Here is a 20,130-nt window from a genome sequence, read left to right as displayed (position 1 = left end):
CAAATTTGATGGCACCAACACATCTCAAAAAAGTAGTGACAGTGCCATGTTTACCATTGGTCACATTCCCCATTTTTTGCTTTCATTATGATAGGATAGCTGAAGAGAGAAATGCCCAGACCAGGAATCATCCATCTTCTTCTTCTGACAACAGTCTGTAAAAGGACTGGGAAGTGAGGTGACCAGTTGCTGGAATTTTGGGAGAGGAATGTTGTCCCGTTCTTGCCCGATGTATGATTCCAGCTGCTCAACAGTCCTTGGTCTTTTATGCCTGATTTTTTGTTTTATGATGTGCTAAATGTTTTGTATTGGTGAAAGGTCTGGACCAGCCTTTCTTGAGTTGCCTTCAAAATGCTTTCAAGAATTACCATGACTCTGCAGATCATTAGCTATCTGACATTAATTATCAAAATTGTCTTTGTGTCAGCAAATGAACGGGCATAGGTTATGAAGCACAGCAAGAATCACACTTTTATTTTCAGTTCAATTTCAGGTTGGCCAACATGCAATAAAATGAGTTTTTAAGGTCTACATGCCCATTCCACAAAATATAGGACTTTTTAATTGTTAAAAGAAAGGGCTTTAGATCAGTGGTGGGGGGGGGGGGGGGTTTAGCCTTAGGACCCACCACAGTCTCTTTGATGACAAATTGTGACCTAAATTTAAAATCAAATCAACAATGTATATTTATTTAATGAAAAATGTTGCAGTTCCAATCTTGGATGGATCCAAATATATGACTGGAAAAAAGTCAGCACAAAACGAGTACATTTTACACTCCGTTTTCCCATGATAGCATGTAAGAGAGATCTTGTGGAGTAACCTCATTATAACGGAAAAGCAACTTTGTGATCCTGAGAAAATGAGATAAATGAGTTGAAATACTGAGAAAGCAGTCAGATTTGCCTCTGCTTCAGAAAGAAGTAATGTATAGAAGTTTGTCCTCAGTACTTCAAATACTTTTGCTGCCTTTTTTTTTTTTAGGTACAAAGTTGAAACAGCTGAAAACAGTGAAAATAGCTTTGCGACCCACTTTTAGGTTCCAACCCATCAGTTGAGACTCACTGCTTTAGAGGTTTACCATGTCGTTTCTATTACAACATGAATCCCCCAGCAGTCATATGGATGTAGAATGTTTCCTTTTTTTAAGTTAACATCAGTTGATTTTGACTGGGGCGACTTGAGTGTTTTTTGTGGTATTGTTTCTGGATCGTCCAATGAGGTTCATTTGGTCCACCAGTAACTTATTCTGCTTAATTCTTTTAATAGACCAGAGAGTTTTTTTTACCTGACAGTTACGACTGTTCACTTGCGGTCTTCCTCAGAGTGGTCACGTGATGTTGCTGTGACGTGTCTCGTCAGCTGATTTATACAGGTTTTGGCGCTGTCTTCCTACCAGTAGGGGGGCTTTTTTGCTCTCACACACTTGGGATGCGGTCCTGAAGAGGTCAGACTGCAGATGGCGCTGTCATCCTGCCCCTACTGGTAGGAAGACAGCGCCAAAACCTGTATAAATCAGCTGACGAGACACGTCACAGCAACATCACGTGACCACTCTGAGGAAGACTGCAAGTGAGCAGTCGAAACTGTCAGGCAAAAAAGAAAACACTCTGGTCTGTTAAAAGAATTAAGCAGAATATGTTTCTGGATCGTGTTCACATATGGCTTCTTCTTTGCACGATCAGGCTTAAACTTTCATTTGTAGGTGTCACGGGGAACTGTGTTAACACGGGGATTTCTGGAAGTGTTCCTGAGCCCATGCAATAATTTCCAGTACAGAATCATTCCTGCTTTTAATGCAGTGCTGCCTGAAAGACTGAAAATCACAAGTATCCAATATTGACCTTCAGCCTTGTCCTTTGCTCACAGAAATTTCTCCAGATTCTCTTAATCGTTGGATGACTGTATGTACTATAGATTGTGGGATATCAAAGTCTTCACAATTTTTACCTTGAGGAACATTTTCTGAAGTTGTTCAACAATTTTTAGACAGTTTGTTTGCAGATTGGTGAACTTCTGCCCATCTTTACTTCTGAGAGACGCTGCCTCTAAAATGCTCCTTTTTCATTACTTCCCCTTTTCCAGCCTTTTGTTGCCCCGTCCCTACTTTTCTGAGATGTGTTACTATGATCAAATTCAAAATGAGCTAATATTTTTCATAATATGATAAAATGTCTCAGTTTCAACATCTGAATTGTTGTTTATGATCTATTGGGAATAACATGAGTTATGAGATTTGACAGTCATTGCATTGTTTTATTTACATTTTACACAGTGCCCCACATTTTTTGGAATTGGGGTTGTAGTTACTTAAAGTACTCCATTACACATAATTTTATTAAAAACTAATGCATTACATTACAGCTACTTACAGCTAAAAGTAACTACTTACACTACTAGTTACATTACATTCCCACATTATTGTAATATAATGGAACAGCACTATTTCACGCCGTGAAAGGCGGAGGAAATGTGAGTGAGTCAAGTCTTGCTAATAAAGTACAGCCCTGGACCAATAAGTGATTATCCTCACAATCTCAAAATCTCTATCAAGATCAAAATCCGCCATTTCTTTTTATTCTCACAGATTGTTTCATTTCATTTAAACTGAAACTGACAATACTCACATTCTTTATCATCAGTGCTGCAACATTTAAGGGTATTTTCAGCTAAAAGCAGTTTCTCTGTATTCTCCAGTTATGGTATTATGTACTTTATGCAACTGTAGTCATGATTTGTTCTCCTCAGATTATCCAGATCTTTCTCAGTGCAGCATTTCATCGACTTCTTTTGCATATACAGAGACATCTCAAAAAATTAGAATATTATGAAAAAGTTCAATATTTTTTGTCATTCTTTTCTGAAAGTGAACCCCATATATAGACTTGTTACACATAGAGTGATATATTTCAAGCCTTTATTTCTTGAAATTTTGATGATTATGGCTTACAGAAAGGAAAACCCAAAATTCAGTGTCTCAAAAAATTAGAATATTAGGCTACATAAGATCATTTAAAAAAGGATATTTTAAACCGAAATGTCCTTTTTTAATGATCTTATGCAATATCCTAATTTTTTGCAGCAACTTCTGCAAACTGTGTTAACAGATGATGATTTTCTTGAAGTGGTCCTGAGCCACTGGCAGCAGGGTTTGTGCCTTTGCAGCATTGTATGTTGGTGGAGGTGTGTCACACAGATCCATGCTGAACTGACCACCACAGAGAGGAGAGCCAGTTTAAAAATTGGCAGAAGGAAGATGACTGTTTCATAGAGGTTTTGTCTAGATATGGCTGGTTAAATATGTATGAAAATACAACAGTCCTCCTGCTTGAACTTCATCACATCCTTCAGTATATCCTCCTTGTTGCATAATCTAACACCATGCTTGCTGCTCCAAGTAAAGCCGGCTCCTCCAAGTGTGATGCAACAACTTTGATGTTCTGGGCAGAGGCGAGGGCTTTTTTTGAGATAATTTTCTGCACTGGAGACTGGTAGTAAGAGGCCAACACCCCGGAAAGAATCAGCAGAGAGGGGTTCAGTAAATGGAGGAGGTTCACCATACCTGTTCCAAGTGCTGTAGAGGCTGCAGAAGGAAAAACAAAAGTTCTTTTTCAGTTCATTTTTGTATTTCCTCGCATCCCTCCTTTGTGTCATGTCCATCTTAACTCCTCCCAGCAAGGAATTAAAAGGGAGAAGTGAGCAAAGGACATGAAGACAGAGGAGGATCAATAACAGTAGTGACATCAGCTACTGATGATGAGATGCACCACATTAAATTGGGATACCAAACGACTCATGCATATTGATTGTCCCACTCATACAGGCTAAAATCATTCTTTTAAAGTGACTTACTTAAACACTTTATGTGGATCAAACTTTAGACATTTTTCATGTGTAAATATGTACCATGTTTATGTTTGTGATGCTCTTACCTTTGTTGATAACAGCCACGGCACTAGAGTTCCCCTGCTTAGCGGCAGCGAAGAGGTGTGCAGCAGTGATTGGCTCAGCCAGCTGCATATCTAGTCCCTCAACCTTCAGCAGCTCCTCTGAGAGACAAAGATAAAAGACAGACATTTCAAACAACACCTCAGTTATAAATGATTTACATTTTATAATATGCCTATATCTTTCCTCACTGTAAGCAGTTATACTGTATATCTAGTTATAGCAGCAACATCACACTACTGTAGATAATGACTAGATTTTTTCTACTACTCTGTTAAAATGTTTAGTCAAAAACAGCTCTGACAAGAAAAAAAATATTTCACCATCGTGCAGCTTTTTGGCCTCTCTCTGCAAAGCCATGCCAGATGCGTAGGCTTCTACACACCCCCTGCTGCCACATGAACACTCTGGGCCATCCATTGAAACCACAATGTGACCCAGCTCTGCAGCACAGAAGGTACTGCCATGGACCAGCTCACTCTGATGGATGATCCCTCCTCCAATACCTGCAAACACAAAAACATGATGTACAGTTACTTAGATCAGGGATTCTTAACTTTTACAGCCCATGAAAGCCCCACACAGAAAAAAAGGGGCCAGTGACTGGGGCACCAACTGTACCTGAAGGTGGATGAACACAGCCATGAACATTCAACAATAGTCATGTGCAGACAGGGTCGTCCATAAGGGGACATAAAGCGGAGAGCTTTCTGAGGCAAAGCCAAAGTGGGGTCCCATGGAGGTAAGAAAAGTCATGGTCCATTGTAAAATTAAGCTGTAAAAATATTTAACTTTTACCCATTAATAACCACTCTTATCAAAGCGACAAATATTTTTTTATTCAATTTGCTGTTGTATATAGCCTTCTTAAAAACTTAAATCACTTATTTTAGAAACAGCATTAAAATGGGTTTAAAATGGAAAATATTGGTGGAAAAGATGGTGAATTTGGACTTTAAAAGTAGCATAAATGGGGTAGAAGTGGCAAAAACTTGCTTAAGAAGTGGTAGAAAGGGTTGCCACTGGCAATAATGGTTTGAAATCGGCAGAAATGGTCAGAAAAGGAGTTGAAATGGGATTAAAAGTGGCAAAGTGGGTGGAAAAGGTGGTGAAATAGGATTAAAAAGTGGATTAAAAGAGGCTGAAAAATAGGTTGAATATGGGTTAAATTGGAAAAAAATGGCCATAAGAATTAGTGAAATGCAGTTATAATGGGCAAGATGTCCAAGTGGTGAAAAATTTTAATTGTGGCAATATCAGGTCAACAGAGGCAACGACAAATGGAAAGTGGCAAAAACAGGCTGAAAAGTGGTGGAAAGGGTTTAAAGGTGACACAGGTGGCTTAAAGATGGAAGAACTGGGTTTAAAAGAGAGTGGGATGGGGATAAAAATGGGTTCAAAGGGGCTAAAGGTGGGTCAGAAAAGTGATAAAAATGGGTTAAAATAAGGCAAAATTGGTTTTCAGTGGCAACTGGTGGATAAATGATTCCAAATTAATTTATCTTGTGCATATTACAGTATAACATGGTTCAAATATACAACTGGAATAATTTTTAAATATTTGGATTTTTTTAAGGCATCTGGGGACCCCCTCTCAGTGTCTCGCAACCCCGAAGGGGGTCCTAACCCACCACTGAGAATCACTGACTTAGATAATCTTCAAGTCATGACAATCAATGACTTCCAGTTAAGTTAAAATTATGATCACAGTTTCAGGACACAAGACGCAAAGTTTGTCGCAAACTTGATCTCATACCCTTTAACTTTTACAGCTGTTACAGTCATTAAAACAAGTCCAGGGTAAATGACAACATCAGACGACAAAGAGAGGACATCACTAAAAGATACTGTTGATGTTTGGGTTAAGACATTTTAACTTTAAGTTGATAATGACTGACTCTATGAGTGGAAGGTTGAAGTCCTCACCTGTTCCTGTGATGACAGTCACAAAGTTCTCCACTCCCTTGCCATGACCAAATTTCTTCTCAGCCAGAGCAGCACAGTTGCCGTCGTTTTCGACCCAAACGGGAAGGCACAGAGCTTCAGAGATAGGTGTTCTCAGGTCCACCGAGAACCACTCCTCAATCAGCTTTGTGGAGTGAAGGACAACACCCTTCTGTGGGTTCACACGCCCACCTGTGGACACTCCTGAGAAGTACAAGATGAATCTTTAGAAAAATAGTTCATGATGTGTTTGAGAGTGTCAGTGGGAGAGTGTGTTCATTCATACCAACACCAAGTAACCGACAGTTGAGGTGGGCAGCATCTTGTAATGCATCCTGACAAAGCTTTATTAAGAGCTCCATCCTGGCCTTGCATGTCTTTGGATTGGGTTGAGTGTACTTCTTTATGATCTTTCCCTGAACAGAGATGGAGGAAGTGATGGGAAAAAGAGACCCAGAAGTGGAGGGATGAAGAAGAAGAGCAGCTTTGATATTTCATTCTCATATTTCCAAGAAAAAAAAATTATTAACAAGGAAGCAAGAGAACTGTCATTCGAAAGGCATTATAGACTAAATTAATTGATAATGACATATGTTAAGATGAATGTGCTCACAGCTTTATTGACACCAGCTTCAAAATGTAATGTCATTGCTATCAGGGCAGCCAGCATGCAGAAAAATACTTGCTCATAAAAATAGAGAAAAAGTTTGATGATAAATGATTTCAGTCTGTTGAGATTACCATCTGGCAGATGATAGCCACTCTGAGGTTGGTTCCTCCCAGGTCAACAGCCAGAGCCGTCTGTGTTTCCAGGATGTGATCGATGTCCTGAGAGATGGATTCTTTCACTGGGGGGAAACAGAAAGTCTTCTGGAGGGGCTCATCCAGGTCAATGGTTCGCAAAAACTTTAGAATACGAGGCACCGCGCTGCCATCACCATAAACGTTAGAGCTGATGACAAACACAAAAACACCCTTGTTAAAATCATTTATGCTGCTCCTATCATATTTCAGCAAAAGTAAACGTGCCAAACATAAGGTCGTCAACATTCTTTCTTGTGTCAACAGTTGGTGAATTTGATCTGTGGATTATGTTACAACTTTAAATAAGCAATACAAAAGGAAATTATTCCCCTTTCTCTGCACCCAGAGAAGTAAATAGGTCGGGAAATGTGGGAAAATGTTAATAGGACAATAAAGTACCCAAGTTACCAGAGAAAACAAGCCATACTTTCAACCCAACGCTGGTCAGATCATTAAATCTCCTAGTTAATGTCTATTCTGCTGATTTTAACACAAAATTCATCACTGGATTAATATTTTTAACTAACAGACCTTCCTCCAGAGTTTCATAGCCTTTCTAAGGAGATGAGGAGCAGCTAAAGCCAGTGAGTGCATACTACTCCCACAGTCTGAGTTTTGTCCTTCCTTAAGGTGACAGTCATAAATGCTGGATTCACTCATGTGGTTTGAGATTATGCCAACTGCTAGCTTTCTGCTTAGCAACTTTGGTACTATGTTATGGAAGAAAGAGTGGAAAAAAGAGACAGCGATGTCTTCTGTCTTTAAAAGTTTTTCTTTAAATCTAAGTCAACCTGAGGGATTTTTCCCCTATTCACCTCAGTAAACAAACCTATGTTACATGCTGTCTGGACATTATTTACTGTGATATTACATGACTGTTAGCGATAACTGTTTTAATGATAAAGTTCATATACGGTATGATAACCATGGGGGATTTTATTAGAACCGGTAACCATTTCATCCCTACCTGCATCATACCTTGATAAACCAGCTGACCAGGAATATTGTCTATGACTTTTTGCATAATCTAGTCACAGTAGTTAATTGTATTTAACCTTAATTTCTACCAATATTTATCTGTTACTCATTAAAGTCTCAATCTGTTATGTCTCGATATAAAAATACAGAAGAAGTAGAGAGGAAACACTGAAGGATAAAGACTGAGGGCACATTCACACTATCGGCCCAAAACTCCATATTGTGCTGAAGCGTGATCGCCCTCCTCCTTAGTCTGATGTATCACATATATCTCAAATCCGGTCAAGGCAACACTGAATTTGTGAAGCCTATGGATTGGCCAGAGTCTATGTCAGCCATCAAGCAGATCCATCCAGAAAAAATCTGTACCCAGAATGGACCAGACCACAGACCAGGGATGCAATGTTGGGGTTCAGTTCTACTGCAAGCCAGTACACAATCACTGCTAAAGCGGTCAGCTCACTGTAGAGTATAGCGGAATCAGAACTGGACCATAGTTCTTTATGACAAGATTAAATAACTGCACTGAAAGCTTTTCACAGTAGACAAGCTGTTCTTGCTCTTCTCACAACAGCTATGGCAGGGGTCCTCAACTGGTTTTTCCTGGGGGCCAATATTTTTTTAGGACAGAAAGCCGAGGGCCAGACATGATTTCTTGGATGTTCATATATATATATATATAATGCGGACTCTTTCATTTTCAGTGAGCTCTCCACGTTTTACCAATTTGAACAGGAATGAGGGATTTTAAAGTGAATTCATCCAAATTTGAGCCGGCTCACTGGGCTTCTCTGTGAAGTCAGAAATAAATCAAGCATAACATTCAACCACTGAAACTCATTTTTCTGTTCAGGAATGCAAGTAAATAACTATCATTTGATATATTAATCAAGAAATAACAATGTGCTTTAATATTTTTCAATTTTTTTAAATCAGTAAATTTGAAAATTCATGGATAACAATAATAATTATATTTTAGCATTAAAAATATCATTTGGGTTAAAAAGCTTCTACATATTGGTGTATTAACCATTGCAGAAACATAAAAACTGATTTTGGTAATTACCAATGCTGTTAATTTAGGGCAGCTGTAGCAAAAACCTTACATTGGTTAGGGTTAGGGTGGTCTAATAAATTTGTTAAGCACTGTATATATATACACACCCTCACACAGAGTATGGCTTAATTAGCTACACTTTAGACAAAGGATTTATTTGCAAGTAATCTATACAGGTCAGCCATGCTGTCCTTGTATCAGGTGGCATTTTTTTTTTTGCATTTTTAACATTTTTAAGACCCACTGATGCAAAATTTACTAGACTGGAATATTCATTAGAAACATTCATGCAGCATGACTGTTTATGGCTTTTAAATGGCAACCTGTTGTCCACAATATCTGATTAGACCCTCAGATTATTTCACCCGACCTAGGATGAGTGCAGAGTCCAGAAGGAGAGTCCTCACCTCACCTACTGAGTGAAAACTTGACTTATAAGCACATGCCTGAGCCACAGCAGACATTCTTATGCATGTCCGATCTCTCTGAATCCCCCTGACATCCCTGCACGCGTCATGAAGTGGCGCATCTCCGTGCGTAAATATGTCTGTGAGCGCTGCACCAAGACCAAAAATGCAGATCTCTCATGTCATAGGACAGCCTGTGTCCAAGTTAGGAATACATTTTCAGTTATAAACAATTTGTTTTATTATGAGAGTAATTTTTTACCATTTTTGACAAGACCTGGAGTCAAATACACATAGGATTTATAAACTATGTCCCGTTTAAACGTTAATGATCAAGACCATAATTGCACATCTTGTTGACATAAAATTAAATAAATAAATGTACATTTAAATAATGTAGTTGATAGTAGTTTGGCATTACAGATTCTTTATAATGAGGGATTAAATCAGGCTGACATTGAACTGAATCACCAAAGCGAGATACAATGTCTGTGTTTGGAGCCGACGGACAATTATGCAGGGAAAGTGTTTGCTATCCTGAGAGCAGCTGTTTTTACCCCCTCCCCCCCAGGGATATAAGTTTTGTTTTACAAGGCAAAAACCTCTGACATTTGTTAAGGCCTGAGATGCAGAAAACTTGTCAGAAGTGCAGGAAGGGCTGGACTCAATGCGAGTCCGTGCAGCTGCGCACGGTGGTTAAATTCTTCATCTTCAACAAAATAATCAGTATTAAATTAGACAATAAATCCCTCTCCTTCAATCTTAAAAGTCATGCAGTCTGTATCAGCCTCTTTTTGGGCAGCATGTTTGCAGAGTTGAGGTGATGAAGCAGTCTGCTGTGACGCACGGTGCGTCTTTTTAAGATGCTCCTCCCTGCTCTAAAGAGAGCTTAATGTACCATATCTAACTCATTTATTGCATAGTAGTATGACCTTTCCTTGCTATAACTATAGAAAAATAATGATAAAAGAATGAAAATTTGTATTTTAAACACCAAAGAGGGTAAAAAAAATCACAATTAACATTTTTTTTTAAATTTCCATCTTTTTATCTTAAATGTTTCGCGGGCCAGATGACACCTGCTGGCAGGCTGGAAGTGGCCCGCGGGCTGCCATTTGAGGACCACTGAGCTATGGCATGAGTTGGTTTCACTGACTGGCTCCCATAATAGTAAAGAAACAAAACACTCTGAAGCTGCCTATGCCCACTATGTCATACACTTCGCTGCTCTTACGCCCGTTTCAGACTGGGAGCGCGTTTTCCTGCTTGCGTGTGTCGCGCATGTCAGCTCCAGCTCCTGCCGGTGCGGCTTTCACACAGGGCGCGAGTTTGCTGTGTGTCAGCCGCATTTTCCTGCTCTCAAAGCCCTGTCCTTCTTCACGAGTTTTACCTGAATAAACCCCCCTACAAGCTTATTGATTCAGTGTATTGAGGAAGTTTGTCGGGAACTATTCAAAATAAAAGCATTCTGTACAAGTGAATGGAGTTAATCTACAGAAATACTAAACCAGGCTTTTAATTTGAAAAGCACAAACCAGAAAAGCATTCATAGGTGTTTATCTTTCCTGTGGCATATTCAACCAGCGTGGGGACATAAAGCTTCACTAATAGTTGCACTTTAGGGAACAACTTTATAAAACAGGCACATTTAAGCTTGTAGCCTTCCTCAGGGTTATCAAGAAACACATTGTAAACTATGTTTCCATGCCTGAGCCGGGTGTACCAGCCACGCGAGATGCGGTGCACATGCAGGCAGTTTGAAAGCCCTGACTTGTTAACATGCAATTGTAACGCACATAAAATATAGCTTACAGAGAGTAAAGCAAAACCCATTCTAGGAATGGAAGATTAATTAATTCTATGTTATTTATTTACTTTATTTAGCCTTATTTTCCTGTGGAAAAGCATCAGATATTTATTTTGTAACCTAATTTCTCACTAATGCTCGCTCTGCCTTAGTTCTCATAAAAGAGTTGTCCTCCAATCGGGTTTAGGCAAGATTTTGAGTGATTCCGCCTCTAAACCAATCAGAACGTTTCTTGTATTATTAGGAAGGCCTGCCCTAACGGAAGTCCTTTTCTGAACGAGAGCGGAGACGGACAGAGACACGGCAGAGTACCTGAGCATGTGTGTGTGTGGAAAACAAAGTAAATAAAGTAGATAAGTACCGATAGAAAGAGTGCCAAAAGAAAGGCGACGACATTCCAAGAACATACCTTGCTTCCGACGCATGCAGAATAAAGGAACCCCACAGATGGTAGGCACCATCCTAATTAATGACCCTAACCCACTCGCAGAGATCGGTCAGGTTTTTTATTGATGTGGTTTGAGTTATTCTACATTGGATCTACTTTGATGGCAAGCTTCCTGAAGGATTTGGAACCTGGACCTCATCACCTATTTCACTGGACAGTGTGGTAGGCCAGAATCTGAATCACTGCTTTTCCTCTTTGCGCACCTAAGCCGTCCATACATCGTGTTTTGGAGCTTGAACTTTAAGAGAGATAGAGACTCAAATATTTATTTATTTATTTATTTATTTTTTGATTTTCATTTAATATTCATATATGATGGACATGATTACTCCTTTCTTTACACTGGAAACCGGTGCTATGTGATGAAAATATCACAAAAGATTATTTGTGAAGCAGATTTGAATTCAACTTGATTATGAAAGGTTGTAAATTGATATAAAAAAAAAAAGGTGCACCTTTACCAACCAAGATATTTGAATGTTTGAATTTGTTTGTTGTTGTTTGTGTTATTAACTAAAGCCGGCAGCAAGTGTGAAATATAACATGGTGTCTGTTTATGTTTTTGGCACTCTCACGAGCTCCAGTAGCGAACCTAACTGAGAATGTTATCCATTGCGGCCCACTTGTTACACAATCAAACTGAAAATCCAAGCGTGTCGCGGTCGAGACGCGCGCGCTACGTTCCCAGTCTGAAACGGGCCTTAGTGAACAGGACAGAGCATTCCTACAATCACCCTCCAAAATTTTTCGAGCTGGTTGTCCAGATGGATGTGAGACATATCCTGTGCAATGGATCTGAGAAATAGGCTATCTGTCAGGTCAGGCTAAAAAAAAGACTTCTGTAGAAGTTGAAGTATCAACTCAAGCTTTTTACTCAAGTAAAAGTGTAAAAGTGCAGGTTCCAAAACTACTTAAAGTATAAAAGTGAAAGTAATGTAAGGGGGAAAAATGCCATTAAGGACAAAAGCTTAGTTAGCGCCACATGGGGCCTATAGTGCACTACCCCACCTCCCCAAAAAAACATTTTTCTAAAGGCCATAATGACTGTAATGTTATATTAAAACGTTAATGTTGAACAATTTGGGATGCACCTGTTTCAGACGCATTTATGCCAATTGAAGAAAATGAACGCATTTCAGTACAATGCAAATACGTTCAAGAACCATATATGTGTACTACTGAGCATTAACGTGTTTCATGGAGTGGAAGACATGATTAGTTGCCTATAAGTATTGGTCTTCCTGGCTACCAACCTCCTCACTGGTGCTTGGTTGGGACATTTCGCTTGAGTTCTCTTGAGTCTCTGCCACGGACATCTTTGTACTAGGCTACATACGTCTGCTATTTCCTTGTTGGAGTGTGACGTGATTTGTGTTGTGCACAGGTGCGATGGATCACATACAAACCAATATTGTGTCGGAATGGTATTGTGTTTATACTTCTCATCCAACCACAATCAAATTCACTCTATCCGGATGGCACGATTTATCTAGATAGGTTTTTGGGTTTTTTTATTTGTGTTTTTTTTTTTAACTTCCCTCCCTCTGTAGCGCTTGTTAGCTTGTTGTACAAAGTGGAGATAGCTGTGCATTAATTATATCCATATGTAAAATGTTTTGTCTTCTCACTTGTATCAACCCTGAGGACAAACCATTTGGCTCAAAACCAGCAAATGCTCCTCAATATATGTCCAAATGTCTGTTTCTCCACTTTCAAAATAAAAGCACTAAATGTGATCATTTTAAAACTTAAATTAATAGGGCAGAGAATTAAATATTTAATGGATCCGGTGTGGATAGCAAGCCTGCAATGCTGTACAATTCAATGGGATGTCTGACATTTGCATGCTTTTAGGACAAAGTATTAGCTTACATGAAGCCTGGTCACAAAATCAGCACATTGTAGAACAACACAAATGACATGACTGCAGCTTTACAGACTCTGGTTTATTTTTGAGTTGTTTCGATCAGATGCAGAGCTCTTACACTCTTTGGTGATTGTCGAGAAGAACAGTCGCATCAATCATACTTTTATCCATGTTGCACCCCTGTGCATTAGCAACCATACCAATGCCCACCTCTTCCACCCATGCCAGGGCAAAGGACGTGTGCAACGTGTAATGAACACAACCAAACTGGACTCTGGGGGATCAAACCTGTTTGGGCACCATACAGCACTGTATGAGAGACAGGCAGATAGCATGCAGGTCTTACCAAGGGTATCTCTTTCCAAACTGCAGCTTCAGAGCGTGGTAGATTTTATCCTGAGTGTCGGCATCTCTGACATGAAGAACATTTTCACCTGACGGAGAGGGAAAAACATCATAAAGTTGTTAATAAGTATGACTTGAGGGTTCTTCACTAAATAGAATAATGTCTGCCTTGTTGTTAAAAGTCTATGTTTATTTTTTTTTAAGCAAATTAACTTGACACTTTGGCATCGATGTTTTCTTACTCATTTCAAGATTTCAGCTAAATGCAATGAATTATAAAATTATAGATCATTTTGAGAAGTAATGTTCAGCATTAACACAGATTTTGTTTTATAAATTGTTTCAAATCCAGTCAAAGTAGATTGACTGCAAGAGTCACATTAAGGGTTAAAACTTTGCAAATGAATTAACCTTAATTTCATCAACTGTGTTTGCTCTTCAGCAGGATTCTCTTAGAGACTCTATACTCAGGATAAAACAGGAGGATTCTATTCTGTCTCTCTCACTCTCTTCTCCACTTTTTTTTCTTTTACAGTTTTCAAGTTAAAAACATGACTTTGCTTTTACTGAGGACTTTTGTTAACCAAAACAAAGGCCCCATAAAAAACTGAGCAAAAGCAAACAGACCAGGAAAGAAACAAGAAGCAGCGATGACTAGCACCACTACACTGGATTTGTTTTGTATACTTTCTTTCCCTGTACTTGGCCCTATTATTCACATTTTTCTACTTCACCCACTGAACCCCTGCCTGGTCATGATGCCCGAATCATGCCTTATCACCCTGCCAAGGATGGCCTGCCCAAAATATCTCCATTTTGTCCTTGGTGTTTGGTCTGATATCTCAACGACCCTTGAGTTTGCTAGACATATTTGAGCTACAAACATTTTGGCAAGCTCAATTCACTATCCAAAAGCTGTCCTTCTAGATGACACATGAAAAATTTGTATGATACTGATTTCCTATACAGGTTACTCCCAAGGGCTGTTATGTGGTATGTTTTTGTGTTTCTCTGAACCATGTTGCATCCATCTCTGGCCTTCACTTTGCTATAAAGCCTGTCTCAGACTTCACAATTTTAGCACATTTACAGCCCAATGCAACAGTCAAAGGGGTTTAGGACATGTTGGCCCAAAAATACGCTGTTTCAGATCACGTAGACTGTTGTAAGGTCGGGTCAGTCATCGAATGCTGCCATCTCTACTGTAGTCTACAACAGTAGTGAACAATTTATAAAATCAACTCAAGTGTTAAACATCAATCCTTTTTATAGACACAGTAGTGAATCCTTAATCATAATGCTTGGATAGAAAAAAATGTACAATATAGAAAATAAAGCGTATTTGTTTACAGTCATGTTTCTGGGTGTGGTCAAGCCCAGTAAGGTCACAGCAAGAATGTATTCTTCTGTGATCACCTAAAGGGCTCAGAATATACACATTCAGCCAGATTTTGACCTCACTGCATTGTCACAACTCATCGACACCCCATGATTCAACAAGACTAATTTGTTAGAATATTCTTTGCATCATTAGTTGATAAATTGGGTACACAAGCCCATAACTGAGACTGGCTCTTGTCAGGGTTAATTTTGGCAGCTATTTTTAATTTTAGTCTTAGTTTTAGTCTTTAAATGAAATGCATTTTAGTTTTAGTCACATTTTAGTCATTTCTATCCTTTTTAGTTTTAGTCTAGTTTTACTTGACGAAAACTCTTAACATTTTAGTCTAGTTTTAGTCCATAAAAAGTCCTCATGTTTTAGTCTTTACTTTTAGTCCAAGCATTTATTCTCTTGCCTAAATCTGGTACTAAATCATGGTATTGTGTTCTCGGCACCCAGCCAAACCTGGGGGTCCCTGCTTTCTACAGCTGAGAAGCAGAATAGCTACAGATGCATTGTTTTTTGACAGATTTACCCACAGTGGAGAAATATCACGGATCTTGAATGTGTAAAGAAAATTACATTACATTTTAGTCTAGTTTTAGTCATCTTGATGAAAACTTATTTTAGTTTTTGTCAGTTTTAGTCATCACAGATCTATTTTTGTTAGTTTTAGTCTAGTCTTTGTCATGGAAAAAAAAAGCTGTCAGCAAACATTTTTAGTCATAGTTTTAGTCGACAAAATTAACACTGGCTCTTATTTGTTGTTTTCTTCATTTCAGAGTAAAATACTGCTGGCATCAGATAGAGCTCTACTGTTATAGCTAAGATTGACACTCTTTGACCGACCTCCAAGTCGTGAAGATAGTGGTGACGATGGCATACAATGACTGGTCATGATCACATTGGCAGTGCCTAGTCTGTCAGCCAAGACAGGACAAGATTTTCTTTGCATAGTCTGACATGGTGCCATCGTGAATGAAAAAAACTGTGTAGTCTGAGCATTCTCAACAAGGACAAATACAACTTTTTTATACAGATTACAGCTGATGGGTAAATGATAGATTACTATGCTATTTAAAATAACCTTGATTGATTACTGTTTGGAAATGGCCCTGCAAGTGCAAAAACATCTTAGGCCCAGTCCAAGATTGACCCCAATTCCTCTTCTGCACTCTCACTCTAATACATACTCATACTCCCACATTTTGATCAGCATGACCTTTCTGTTTATCCAGTTTATTTCTTTTATACAGAGTCATTGTCAGAAAGCTGATCATGTCAGAAAATGTTAGCAACTCTTCAAAATTGTTTCAGAACCTGTCCCAGTCTTTATAATGCTTACAATGTTCTGTAACCAGATGTGTAAACAAATTTGCAGTACTCCACCAAGCCTCAGCACGTGATTGATATTGATCTTAATGGCGCTTCCAAAACTATAATTCAGTTTTCTGTCCCGCCTACCTGTTTCTCTGCCAGTTTGTCTTGATCCCAGGTTGATGACAGGTGTGCCAAAGGCCCCGGCCTCTCGTACCCCACAGCTGCTGTTTCCGATCATGCAGCCAGCGTGGCACACCAGCTGCATGAACTGTTCAAAGGGAATGTGCTTCACTGCTCGAAAATTGGGGTGCTGCTCGATGCCCTTCTTTCGCATCACACGCACCATCTCCTTACTTCCTGTTTAGTAAGAAGGGGTACAACACAGGTGCATTAATGACAATGCAAAAAAAACAACCATCTACTTTTTTAAAAATATCCTACTTGTGGTTCAAAGGAATAAACATTAACTAAAAGACAGTAGGACTAACCAGCATCTATGTTGGGGAAAAGGATGAGGGTCTTTTTGTTGAAGGAGATCACAGCGTCCAGCATCAGACCATAGATCTTGATGGATCTCTGGATGTCAGTGGTAACTGGGTGCTGCAGAGCCACTATGTAGTCATGATCCTGCGCACCGCCACCTGCAACATGAATGAATGTCCCACAGTCAACTAACCTCTGACTATGATGTCTCACATTATATTTGTGTCCAATGACTCTGTCCACACGTACGCAGCCAGGTGTTGATCACATCCATGTATTCATCACGATGAAAAGTGGACAGCAGCTTGTCATATGAAGGGCAGCCAGCCAACAGGATGCGAGAGTGGTCCTCACACATGGCGATAAGGTGCTGCTCTGCAGTGCGTGTGCAGCAGACATGGTAATGGGCCAGTTTACTGATGGCGTGGCGGATCGAGTCGTCAATTGTACCACTCACCTGGAAGAAAACGTGCAAGGAAAAAAAGCCCTTCATTGTTTCCTCTTATTTTCCAACAAGTCAAATTTTTTGCACACCAGAAAGTCTAACCCACATGACTCTGACTAAAATGACTGTACAAGTGATCAGTTACATTTAAGAAGAATTAAAGTAGAAATCCGTACTATTTGCATCAGTCTGCTCTACATATTGTAATTTCTGTGTTTTGACTGTATGTGTGGTTTTTAATGTTGTATGCAGGAGGCGATTCAGGCGGGAGGCAATCAGCTAGGACCCCTCCGAAACAACACAGGGATGAGGATGCCTTGTCTACCAAGGCTTCCCGTAGCCAGTTTTGTGAGGACAGGCCTGTTTAAGGGGGCGTAGAAGCCTCCATTAACACCTCTGAACCCTGTTCCTAGCGGATGGCAAGTGAACCTGGTGCTGGCTCCGAGGCTGCCCCAGCCTCAGTTAAGCCAGTGATGCATATTGCATTGGTGCACTTGGGCTTGGATGAGCCCCATCACAAGCGTGTTAGCCAATGCATTCCTCTGATCGGCACCTCCACAGGATAGCTTCTCTGTTCCACCTTCCCAGCCTTACATTGAGGATCTTCATAGTTACTGGCAAAGAATTAACACTTCCTGCCAGAGACTGCAGTGCCACAATACCAATGATTTCCTGGTGAAATGTTGTAAGTTAACAATACACCCCATGCAGGCTGCATGGGGCGAATTGGTAACTCACTTTCCCACCAGGGCCTTGTCCCAGTCCCTGTAGTCCTCTAGCATGGATGAAGCTATCCAGAGTCTGAGTGATGCATCTTTGCAAGTGTTTGCCGTGATACCAAGAGAGCTTAGAAGGTTAATGTCCACATTAACCCTGACTTGTTGGCAGGTATAGTTGGCTCAATTCCCTTCTAGAGCCAGGCCAGAGGGCTCTTTGCACTCTCCCTGTAGTGCTAGGGGAGTTGTGTGGGCCGGCAGCACCACAGGCCTTGGAAAATGGGATCCAGCCAAACCAGCTGTTTGTTAGCCTTCAAGGATCTGTGCCTGTATTGAGACAGTGGCCTCCACCAGGGTCATGGCACTGGTCATCCTCAGCTGCCTGTTCACCCTAGTGGCAACCAACAGGTCATGAAATCCCTTGGGTGACATGAACAGCACTGCCGAGCCTCACCAAGGTCTGCAGTCCAGACCCAGAAGGGTAGAGGGCTGGGGTTTTGCTCAAAGGGCCAGGGGGGTAGGCCCTGAAGCCCTGGGACTGGCTATCTGACTCTTCTCCTAGCAGAACCTCAGCTGGATCCGTGGATCATGGCCACACTTTTCCAAGAGTACAATCTTCAGTTCCAACAACAGCCCCCAGTTTTAAAGGGATACTTCAACATTTTGGCAAATTTGTCCATTGCCATAATCCCTATAGTCTTAGTAATACGTTCGTTACCTTCAGTTGTCGGTGCAAGCTGTTTTTAGATCGGCCGCTGCCGAGTTCGGACCTGCTGTGCCAACTCAATGTAAGCAGACGGTATTCCGGCTTTCCCTCATCAAACTCATCAAATACACAATCCAACAACTCTAAAACGCTCTCGTGGACAAGTTGTGACCTGCACGTTCACCATGCTATGAAATAATAACATATAATTATGTAACATTACGACGCATGAGGCAGATACTCAGAACTATTTCTTGAGTAAACACAGTGCAGCAGCCATGCCTGGAATGTAGTTCCAGCTTTGCATTTAGCCTTAAAACATCTCCATCTAGTAATGTTACATGATTATTTCATAGCCTGGTGAAGGAAATAGCCAACCTCTAGGGGAAGAGGGCCATTGAAGAAGCAGAACTTCAGACACAGCAAGGTGGGTTCTACTCCGTATTTTCTGACTCCAAAAAAGGAGCCACAGTATCATTTCACAGTATCTTTATTAGTGGTGCCTCCTTACCTCGCCTCCCTCCAGGTGAACTATTCTGATGTTCATCAGTGCTGCAGCAGTGGCTAGAGCCAGTGCATCAAAACGGTCACCGTGGACAACCAGGATGTCAGGGTGCAACCTCTGTAGGACATCAGGAAGCTTTACGAGAGCCAGACCAACACTCTCCACCATGGCTGCCTCATCTTCTCCTCTTACAATGGTGTGAAGCTTGGAGCTGATGTCAAAGTCATCCTGCTCGATCATACGAAAAGTGTTTCTGCAGAAAGTAAATAAGAGAAAGACGAGATATTTGACAAAATCTCAGCTTCACTGTGTTGCTAAAGCTTCTTGAAGGTTTCTGTTGTTTCAGCTGGTCTTACCCGTAATCATCAATGAGATGAGAGCCGAGCACCACAACATTCAGGTCAAACTCATCAGGGTGCGATTTAATTCCAAACATTATGGGGGCCAGCTTGGAGTAGTCTGCTCTGTTGCATGTTGCCACACAAACTCTCAACTTTCTTTGACACTTTAACAAAGACAGGCATCACAAACACAAAGAGATCATTAGCTGGCTTGATTTTTTTAGCTAACACATAGAAAAGTCTTCTAGAAAAATAACCATCTCTAAATAACCCTGTGATTTGATTTAAGTGTTTAAGACACAAATTTATACCTTATTCTGCTCATCCATGTTTTTCCTCTCCATATTGTCTCTGCTTCTCTGTATTCTCCAACAGTAGAGCTCCTAAAAAAAAGAAAAAAGAGTTAGATACAGTATTAATCCATCCACAGGTTACACTTGGGCCTTTCAAACATTCAGGTTCTGTTGCACAACAAAGGTACACTAAAAATGGTTTGTATTGTAATTCATCATCACATGCTCACATAGTCTTCCATGGGTGGAAAAACATGCTGCAGTGCTTTGCATGACAAGGCAAGTCACTCACTCTAGTCACACAGCAGGACAAAATTAGCTGGGTAGAGCATACT

General features: G+C 40.2%; 1 protein-coding gene across 1 annotated transcript; it reads right to left on the bottom strand.

Moving 5' to 3' along the window:
• Nucleotides 1-2,961: 2,961 nt before the first annotated feature.
• On the bottom strand, nt 2,962-19,879 carry LOC121508704 (bifunctional UDP-N-acetylglucosamine 2-epimerase/N-acetylmannosamine kinase-like). The gene is made up of 13 exons (XM_041785729.1): nt 19,814-19,879; nt 19,518-19,666; nt 19,168-19,414; nt 17,039-17,246; nt 16,795-16,947; nt 16,451-16,663; nt 13,607-13,694; nt 6,634-6,844; nt 6,179-6,308; nt 5,875-6,096; nt 4,272-4,454; nt 3,933-4,049; nt 2,962-3,583 (listed from the first exon to the last, which is right to left on the bottom strand). Exons 1-13 carry the CDS (start codon nt 19,844-19,846, stop codon nt 3,348-3,350), a joined length of 2,190 nt encoding a protein of 729 aa, XP_041641663.1. The 5' UTR covers nt 19,847-19,879; the 3' UTR covers nt 2,962-3,347.
• Nucleotides 19,880-20,130: the final 251 nt, after the last annotated feature.

Source organism: Cheilinus undulatus, linkage group 4, assembly GCF_018320785.1.
Source record: "Cheilinus undulatus linkage group 4, ASM1832078v1, whole genome shotgun sequence".
Lineage (NCBI taxonomy): Eukaryota > Metazoa > Chordata > Actinopteri > Labriformes > Labridae > Cheilinus > Cheilinus undulatus.
Note: the sequence above shows the minus strand (reverse complement) of the source record. Positions and strands in the feature narration are given on the sequence as shown.